At 57.2% G+C, this 10,186-nt stretch overlaps 1 protein-coding gene across 1 annotated transcript in view; it reads right to left on the minus strand.

The window, feature by feature from the left end:
• Positions 1-9,563, minus strand: part of NTRK1 (neurotrophic receptor tyrosine kinase 1) — a 15,731-nt gene extending 6,168 nt beyond the window's left edge. Inside the window, 11 exon segments of the mRNA XM_023761526.1 lie at positions 25-262; positions 533-588; positions 757-774; positions 1,246-1,572; positions 2,811-2,943; positions 5,642-5,784; positions 6,054-6,193; positions 6,846-6,914; positions 8,372-8,443; positions 8,728-8,802; positions 9,517-9,563. Of these exon segments, the coding sequence (XP_023617294.1) occupies positions 25-262; positions 533-588; positions 757-774; positions 1,246-1,572; positions 2,811-2,943; positions 5,642-5,784; positions 6,054-6,193; positions 6,846-6,914; positions 8,372-8,443; positions 8,728-8,802; positions 9,517-9,563 (1,318 nt within the window).
• Positions 9,564-10,186: the final 623 nt, after the last annotated feature.

The raw sequence follows: 10,186 nt of genomic DNA on the forward strand, positions 1-10,186 counted from the left end.
CCAGGCCCTCACCCCCCAAACAACACAAGTCCCCAAAACTCCGTGTGTCCGCTGCCCCCCACCCCCAGCCCCACAGAAGACAGAGTCAGGAAGAGCAGGTAGGAAACAAAGCCAGCAGGACAAGCTGGCGGACAGCCCTTCCACAGCCCCTCCACTCACGGTTGATCCCAAACTTGTTCCTCCGTCCACATTTATTGAGCACAAGGAACAGCGTAGAAAGGAAGAGGCAGGCAAAGACCGCCAGGCCCACAGCCACTGAGACCTGGGGGTGAGGAGGAAGGATCCGGGGCTGCTCTCCATCTCTAAGAGCTCCCCCACAGCAAACGGTTTCTCCATCCTGCATAGGAGCCCAGAGCCAGGCTCCCAGCCCCGCCTCCGCCTCCCCTGGGGCCCAGGTTGTGGCTGTGAGGGTGGCTGACTGAGTACAGGCCAGACTCTAGTGCTCCCCGTTCTCTGATCAGAAGTGACATGCGGATGAGCCCCTAGCCCAGCCTCCCGATCCCGTAGACAAGCTTCCACTTCCCATGCTCACCCCAAACGGTGTCTCATCCTTCTTCTCCACCGGGTCTCCCGACGTGCTGTTCGCGTCTGTGGGGACACAGAGCAGGAAGGTGGGCCTGGGCACGTGCTGTGGCTCCTCCAGCAACTCCCACCCTGGCCCTGGCTGACCCCTTGGGGATCAGGTTAACTGTTCCCTCTGCCCCAGGCTTGGCTCCAGCAACCAGACAGAACCTGCCTCCACCCGGGGGTACTCACCCACTGGCGAGAAGGAGACTGCAGCGGGAGGGAGGAGAGAAAGCAGTCAGACGGGGGAGGAGCGCAGTGAGTCCCCTCCCCCCTTGGGACTCAGGTCCCGGCTTTGATGTGACGGACACCTGGGGAGTGGCTTAGGGGATCAGACCCCAGGCCTTCATGGGCTGCGGGTGGGATGGGGTGGTGGGGTGCTGGACCTCAAGCAAGAAGACGCACATGGCCCTTTTCCAGCTGGGCCGTGGGTGCCCTGGTGTATGGCTCTCTCCGGCCAGCCCAAGGGAATGGAACGGCTCAGAGATTCAGGATTCCTGGGGCAAGGAGGCCAGTACAAAGCTGGAGAACAGAACTCCACTGTTTTCTGTCCGGGACTAGGCTCTCCCACTTCTAGGGTCAGGATCACAGCAGAAAGTGGGCCAGGCCTCCCCGGACACCAGGCTATGGACCCAGGTGGAGCCCAGGGGTGGGGGGCAGGGTTCAGGGTGGCCCTCGCACCAGGGATGGGGTCCTCAGGGTTGAACTCGAAAGGGTTGTCCATGAAGGCGGCCATGACGGAGGCGGAGGCCTGGCCTGAGGGGTTGGTGGCCAGCAATGTGTAGTTGCCATTGTTGATGTGAGTGGGTTGGTTGAGGCGCAGGCACCCATGTCGCACAGTCTCATTGGCTGCCGGCTCCAGGAACTCGGTGAAGATGAAGCTGGTCTCGTTGAGCACGGAGCCATTGAAGAGCCAGCGAAGAGAGGGTGCCGGCTGCCCATCCACCGAGAAGGGGATGCACCATTGATGAAACGCCACTGCCGCATGCAGCTGCACGCTGGCCGGGACTGTGGGCCAGAGACAGTGCCGGTGAGAAGTCAGGGGGGGCAGCTGGAGGGGACCCAGCAGGACCTGACACATGCAGGGACTAGTGGGGGTGGGAGGGAGTTGGCAGTAAATCTTAAATAAATCAGGCAGCAAGTGTATGAAATTCAGAGGCTTCGAGAAAAGTGGTGGGCCTAGAGTAAGTCAGCAATAGCCTTGGAGAAGAGGGGTGGGTACCAGCTGATGGAAATTAAACATGGAGTCTTTTGGATAAGTGTCATCAAGGTTAAGAAGATAGCCCCAGATAAGCATCAAACAAGCAAAAAATAAACAGAAGTTTAAAAAGAAGACATGGTTTTGAAATAACCCAGCCTGAAACAGGCAAAAAGCACCTCAATAATAGGAAAATATCTATATCTATAGATCTATATGCATATATAATTTATATTGGAATTCCAGCCAGCACTCATGCAATGGAATATTATTCAGCAATGAACTGAATGAACTAAAACCACTCTCATTAACATGGATAAATCTTACAAGTATAATGTGAGCAAAAGGACCTAGACACAAAATAATACTTGAGGTATGATTCCATTTATAGAACGTGCAAGAACAGACAAAACTACGCCATATTGATAGGGACCGCATACTTGCATAAAATTCCTTTCAAAAGCCAGGAAGTGATTATCACAGAAGTCAGGATGGGGTGGAGGGGAAGGATGGGATTCTGATTGGGGAGAGGAAGGGAGGGTCCCCGAGGTGCTGGTAAGAATAATTATTGCTTAAAGGGTCTAGGTTTTATGCGGGAATCTATGTCTGTTACATTTCATATTAAAAGAAAAGTTACATAACGTAGAAGATTTAAAATAATTTATTGGCAGGCCTAGAGAAATTAGGCAGTGAGCCTAGACAGGAACTGGGAAGGGCAATTGCTTCTCTTAAAACTAGTTCGTAGAGTTAGCGTCCTACAGAGGGTCAGGCATGAAGAACTACAGTGGAGCAGGGAGAACAGCTGATGACCTCAGGTAGTAAGACTTGGGCAGCGGGCCAGGAAGAAATCCATCTCCATCCCTCTGGCCTTGATGAGCCCCCAGCTTTCCCCCCAAAGGATCAGGTTTTCATGGGAATCTGGGAACAGCTGGGAAGGAGCAGCTGTGGAGACACACTTCCCACCCCTTTCCTCCAGCCCCTCCCACCCTCACATCTTCTTTTCAGGGAAGGAGATGAGGGTGGGCACAGGGCAGTCACTGGGACTCACAGGAGACGTTGACCTGGACAGAGACTTCAGCCCGGCCCACCTCGTTCTCCGCCCAGCATGTCACATTCTTTCTATTGAGGTCACTGGTAACGTTGGCCAGGGTCAGCCTCAGAGATGTCAGATTCCCAGATTGCTGTGTCAGGAAAAAGAGGGGGAAATCAAGAAGAGCATCCGCTGGCTTCTGGCTAGAGCTTGGGGGCTAGAGCGGATGTCTTCAGGGACCCCCTCTGTCTCCAGATGGGAAAGAGAGGGGCCTGGTAGGGAGGGGGAGGAGAGAGGTATGGGAGGGAATCTTGCAGAGAACAGGCCTCCTCCGTTAGAGCTTGATCAGACTCTCTCCTGGATTATTTATTTTAAAATGATCTGGAAAATGTAGAACATAACCAATGACCTCAAAGTAGACACAAAATGCCCCGAACCCAAATCGCCCTTCTGAACAGCTAAATAGATGTCAGGGATCCCAAGCATCAAATACACACCTCTCACTGGAGAACAAACTGGGACCTCGCCACCTACTCACTCCCCTTCCCCACGCCAATTCTAACACACACAGTCTCAGCGCAGGGAAGGCCGGAAGCAGGGCATGGCTCTGGGCACAGGGCACCAGTTAGAAGCAGCAGCAGCAGCATGACCTCCTTGGGCAGATGAAGACACAGAGTGAAGTTAGAGAGGCAACGTGACTTCATTCTGCATCATCATCAAAAGGCTGAATCAGCCCAACCAGCGGCCTGGCTCAGGAGCTGAGCATCGACCTATGAACCAGGAGGTCAGGGTTTGATTTCTGGTCAGGGCACATGCCCCGGTCGCAGGCTCGATCCCCAGGATTCTCTCATCATGGATGTTTCTATCTCTATCCCCCTCTCCCTTCCTCTCTGAAATCAATTAAAATGTATTTTTAAAAAATAAATAAATCGCCCAAACCGGTTTGGCTCAGTGGATAGAGCGTCGGCCTGCGGACTCAAGGGTCCCAGGTTCGATTCCGGTCAAGGGCATGTACCTTGGTTGCAGGCACACCCCCAGCAGGGAGTGTGCAGGAGGCAGCTGATCGATGTTTCTAACTCTCTATCCCTCTCCCTTCCTCTCTGTAAAAAATCAATAAAATATATTTTTAAAATAATAATAAAATTAAATAAATAAATAAAAAGGTTGAATCGGGTTCCGGTTCTCTTCCTAAGAAACCGTGGACATGTGGAAGTTATGTGACCTTATCTTGCTGAGCCATGGTTTCCTTGTTTTTGTCAGACGATGAGGTAGACAAAATGATCTTTTGACAGCTTAGAAAGCCGTTTTCATAAAAACGAGGAAAATAAGTGAAGTAGTGGACAAATCTCACTGATCTGGAAACTTCTAAATGTGGAATCCCTTGACTAAAGCTAGAGGAGGGGAGGTTTCTCTGGGCTTCCGCTGGACTGTGGGAGTTCAGAGGAGCTGGAAGTGCTGCCCAGCCTCTTGTGCGAGCTCCGAGGCCCAGGCTCTGTGAGAAGCCCTGCCCTAAGGCCCTCCTTGCTGTCCCATCTCCTCCAAATCACCCGGAGTGTGGTGTCCTACTAACTCTTCCCTCTGCATCCTTCACTCCCCTAAAGGTGACCATCCTCCCCTCCCCTCCATTTAACCCAGTTAGGGGGTGACTTTTCTATAGGAACTTTCTAGAAAACATAACTGATAGCAAACATGTAAATCTCCCAAAGAGAAAAACAAAACCCTGGAATTCATCAAAGCATCGTTGATCTCCCCAGAGAGTCATGGCCCACCTCTTGCCTCCACCTTGTCCGCTTTCCATTACTCCAGTGGCTTTGATCTCTGGGCGGAAGAACCAGTGGCTAGTGGCCCCTCCACCATGTCTGGCTCCCCCCTGCTCGGGGCTCCAGTGCTTCTTCCTGCAACCCTGCTCCAGGGGCCTCCAGCGATCCTGGAGTCGACTCCCCTCCCCAAGTGAGGGCCTCTAAGCTGAACACCCCCGCCTGGGTCCCCCTGGCCCATCTCTTCCCAGGGGCTGGACCCTGTATGTGTCTACCCAGGTGGGGACAGCTTTTGGGTGGGCACAGCCTACGGTTGGCCCCTCCTGACCTTGTCCACAAGGCCTCCTGAGTCAGCTGTGGCTGCTCTTGACTGCCCGTCGCCAGCCTGAGGACACAGGGCGAGCCTGGGAAGGTGCCCAAAGACACATCTGAATGACAGAGATAAAGGCCAGAGAGTGGCCAGAGGCAGGCAGGACATCAGAAGGCCATCATGTCCACCTCCTCAATTTACAGATAAGAAAACGGAGTGCAGGCAGATTAAGAGATGTTTCCGAAACTCGCTCTAATAATTAATGAGCGAGCGAGCTGGAACCAGACCTAAGCCCCCTTTACTATACGCTTATCACACACCCAAGACAACCTGCTTCCAGAATCTCCAGAAAGAGACCGGAAGTCCCCGGAGAACCAGCCTGGCTATGGTACGGGGCCACAGACACTGCGCCCTCTCCACGGTCCTGTTTCCTTATCTAGAAAGGGGGGGTGGGTGGGAGGGACGGGCTGCAGGGTCCCCCTCAGCTCCAAATGTGAGGGCTCTGCGACCCTCTGTCTTGCAGCCAGAACCATGTTCCCAGAGAGGGGGCTCCAGCAGAGCCTGGGGTCCCCACGGGGCCAGTGCCCTTCCTGAGGCCACGTGTGGGACCCGGGGCTGCCCCGCAGCACGAGCCTGAGCCCCGAGGATCTAAACCAGCTCTGTCCCTCTGTTGCCCTCTACGTGCTTCTTATTCGTGGTCTCTTTTCCTGTCTTTGTCCCCCGTGTTCTGCCCAGGATTCCGGGGAGAGGGGAAGGGGCAGCGAGGGTGAAGGGCTGCTCACCATCACCGTGGCCGACTCCTCCACCTCTGTGACGATCCAGCCGGCGTCCTTCACGTCCTGCCCCTGCACCTGGCACTGCAGCAACACGTCGTCCCCCACGCCCACGGAGGCATTGGGCATCTGGACCTTCAGCATGGGCACGCCTGGTCACCCAGGATGCCCAAGGGGTGTTAGAGAAGGCAATGGCCTCAGAACCCACCCAAGCCGTGCTCCTCTCCCCAACCTCCTCAGGGACCCTGAGCCCGCCACTGCAATGCTCCCCACCCTTCCGTTTCCCCAGCTCTTGCCAATGCCCATTCCCCAGGCTCCTTCAGTGCTGCCCCCCACCACCACCACCACCAGCTCTGCTCTGTGCCCTCTTCCCAAGCACGTAGCTCTCTTTCCCAGCCCCTGGACCACCTCCAGCACCTACCACAGCTGGTGTTGGACATGTGGGCAAAGGACTGCTGCCCGAGACACTGGAGCTTCTGGACGCCGCCCAGTCCCTCCTCCTCCCAGCGCTGCAGCCAGTGCAGGGCACAGGAGCAGAGCAGAGGGTTCCCAGACAGGACTCTGGGGGGTAGGGGGGGATACCAAGAGAGTCAGGGGCGGGGAGGGGAGGGGAGGGGTGGGCCTGAGAGCCACACTGAATGAAGCCCACAGTAAGAGGGAGTGCAGTTAGCAGCGTGGAATGTCTCGAGGAAAAGGAGTGTGGACATGGGAGTCCCTCTCACCAACCAGTAACAAGACATGGGAAGAAACAGAACGCAGAAGGTCAGACAGGTGCCTATGGCCCATGGCATTCCCTTACCCCGGCTCCCCCGGGGAAGGGGCCAGGTGACAAGGAGGGATGGACATTGCCTCCCGGGGAGGCCCAGAGGCCTTAGGTGTCCCACCCACCCCACTGCACAGGCAGCTGGCAGCCCCCAGCCTCCTGAGCACACACAGAATTGGTTGTCCAGGCCAGCACCCCACCCCACACCCCACCCGCCCCCCAAGGCAATAAGCCCCTCAAGGGGTAGGCCTGCAGCCTCTGTTTTTATGGGAGGTTCACAGGCATGCAGAGTCCCCGTCTCAGCTCACAGATAAACAGGGAGTCCCCAGAGCCACTCCGCCCTGCCAGTTCCACACGGACACAGTGACACAGTAACACACACACACACACACACACACACACACACACACGCACGCACGCTGCTCTCGCCCCTGGAGCACCCACACTCACAGTTCCTGTAAGGAGAGGCCCTGGACGGTTTTCCAGGAGAGAGACTCCAGAGCATTGAAGGAGAGGTTCCTGCAGGAGTAGAGACAGCGAGACAGACCCCCCTGAGCAACGACCTCCCTCTGACCCAGCTTGAGGGAGGGGAGGAGCCCAGGAGCCCAGCCCAGCGGGGAGGCCTTGGGGGTGGGGGGACAGGTTAGGCTCTTCAAGTGCCCTTCTTCCTGGAACAAGAGCTCACCCCACTTAACCCCCTCCCCAGACCCCAGGGAGGGGGTCCAGAGAACAGCTGCTCCTTCCTCCCCACCCTTGGCCCCAGCTGGCAAAGTGCTGAGGCCCCAGCTGGGGGAGGGGGCTCCATCTGTGCTCTCCTCCCCACAGAGCCCGGGACGGAGGGGGTGGGGGGACGGGGCTCCCACACTCTCTTGCCCCCTACCGGATGACGAGGGGTTCAGACTGCTTCCTCAGGTCCCCTCCCCATTCCTCCTCGGGGACTTAAGAAAGCAGCTGAAAGGGCCCCCAGGCCCCCAGCCCCTTGTTGGAGAGACGGAGAGGTGAGCTGGGGGGCCAGCTCCAGGCCACACAGGAAGCTGGCTTAGGAGCTCCCGGCACCAACCAGCACCTATGAGAATGTTCCTGCCCCTCCTGGGACCTTCTGCCTCCGAGGGGCCTGCCCTGGCCCCCACCTTGCTTAACTGTCCTGCAGAGGGATCGGAAGGCCTACCCCCTCCAGCACCACAGCGCTGAGTGTGGTTCTGTCCAGCCACTCACAGCTGAGTGACCTCAGCCCAGAAAGTAGCCTCGCCGAGTCTCAGAACCCGCGCTTTTAAAGTGGGGATGACTCTCTCTCCAGGCTGAGTGCAGACTCACTGGCATATGCAGGGTGAGGTGCACATTGTTAGCGGAAGCCCCAGTTCAGAGTCAGTGATGCGGCCTCACCTCATCTTTGTGGTTGTTGTTGTTAAATCACTGGACACAACAGAGTTTAGGGCACCCAGCACAGCCATGTGAATGACAGATCCCACCACCCTTCCCTCTCTCCATCTGCCTGTGATGGGGGAAGTTGCTGGACTCTTGCCCTCAGGGAGGGGCAGTCCGGGACACCAAGGGCCTCTCCTTCAGCAGTCTCTCCTGCCCGCCCTTCCCCGCCCCGTCCTGAGCCGGGACTCCCAGGCATGGGGAGGGTGACGAGGGGCAGGTCTGATACCCCAGCTCCCAGGGGAGATGGATCCCAGCCAGACCCCAGGGTCCTGCTCCTGCCCCTTGCTCCCCAGTTCACGCGTATCTAAACTCTGGGAAGAAAAAAACGGGACAGGCACCTAGGAGAATGTTCCTGCAGCATGAAGTGTGGAAGTGGGACAGCGAGAAGGGCCTCTAGCTGCAGGGTGGGAGCTGAGAGCGCTGCTCCCTGAAGTGGAGGAGAGCCCCAGGCTGGAGCCTTCCTCACTCCAGGCCCCTGGGGAGGGCCCAGCCCATCAGCTGCCCACGTCTGGGTGGCCTCCCACCCTCTCTGCCCAGCCCGGGCCACTCACAGGCGACTGAGCCGAGGGGTGAAGTGGAAGGCATTCGGCGCCACGCTCCGGAGGCCACTCTTCACGATGGTGCTGGGAAGGGTGCAGCAGGGTCAGCTCCAGAGCCTCCGCCACCCGGGTCCTGGCATCTCTGCCCAGGCCAGCCCCCAGTCCCCGTGCTGAGCCTGGATCCCTCCCCATCCCCCATCCCTCACAGCTTCCTCAGCTGCCCGGGACCCCTGTGCTTTCCGACCTCCTCCAGCCCTCAGGCCTCAGCCTCTCAGGCCCTCCCAGGCCCCTGGAACCTTTGAGCCCACCCACCCTCTGGTCCAACGGGCTCTGCACTGAGCCCTACACCCACAGTCCCTGCCCCTCACAGGTTTCTCAGCTCCCCCAGGCCCCTCAGGTGATTGGGCTCCAGACGCTGCAGATGCTGCTCATTCTCGATGTAGCTGTGGGGAGAGGGGAGGGGAGTCACGGGAGGCCAGACCCACCCTCAAGTCCCCATACCCACCTACCCGCCTCTCTCACAATCACACACACCCGTGTGCATGCATGAACACTCATACTGTGCACAGACCCATTTACACACACACAGGCACAGGCACGCACATTTGCACACACACAAGTCACACATGAACATGTATGCATGCATCCTCACACCCTCACACATGCACACCCTCATTTCTCATATACAGGACATACACACAGAGGCATAAATACATGCACAGAAATGCACCTCCTTACACACAGTCACACACATGCATGCCTGAAGCCACAGATGTGCGCCTGGGTATGCTCACACCCTCACACATGGACACACATACACATAGCTCTCTCAGGCACACGTACACGTGTGTGAGACTGTATGTGCACACTCACATTCATAAACACACACAAGTCCGTTCTTGGCTTGGCATTCTGCTCTTTTACACAGGCCTGTCCTGCTCATGCCAACAACGGGGCCCTGCTGAAGCACTTGCTTCCATAAGGGGCCTAGGCTCTTAGCGGCCACTGCCCACCTAGCACAGAGGATGCCTCATGGTCATGCAAATATGTGTGCCCAAACACACCTGCTCACCCATCCCTCCACACACACAAATACACACACACCACCCTCCCCCTTGAAGCCACACTCAACACAAATCCCTACTCCCTCCCGCCACCTTTCAGCACAGCGAGCAGAGGCACAGAAGCTGTCAGCCAGAGACATCTTGAACCCCTCCCCGCCCGCCCCAGGAGGGACCTAGGAAGGAGCGGGGCAGTGAGAGGATGGGTCAGAGTCCGTGGTGAAGAGGCGTGGGGGGCTGACTTACACCGTGAGAGCCACGGGAGGCCCAGTGTGGGGGGTGGCAGAAAAGCAAACAGAGAAAGAGAAAAAAAGACACTGAGAAAGAGAAACTGATAGGAAGAGACTAGGAGAGGCAGAGAGAGAGAGAGAGAGAGAGGACAGAGAGCCAGAGATATGAGAAAGAAAGGAGGAAGAAGGAGGAGCAGGCATGCAGGGGTGGGGGGTTGTTGGTGCCCTGGGCACTGCCCGGCCTCTGGATCTGACATGCCAGGGAGTTCCTGAGAACTCGGCTGCCCTGCAGGGGCACGTCAGTGAACCCCCCACCCCCACACACGCCAGGGGCCCCTGACTCACTGTCTGTCTCAGAGCTCTCCCCCTCTCCCCTCTGACTTCCCCTAAGTTGTGGGAACCAGGAGAAGCCTGGGTGACCCTCTCTTCCTCTCCCCTTCCCAACCCTGGTCCCAGCAGACAGTCCCCCAGGGCCCAGGGGATAAACTCCAGTGCCTCTGAGGGAGAGCGGGTCCCTGCCCAGAGCGTGTGGAGCT

Source organism: Myotis lucifugus, unplaced genomic scaffold, assembly GCF_000147115.1.
Source record: "Myotis lucifugus unplaced genomic scaffold, Myoluc2.0 scaffold_211, whole genome shotgun sequence".
NCBI lineage: Eukaryota > Metazoa > Chordata > Mammalia > Chiroptera > Vespertilionidae > Myotis > Myotis lucifugus.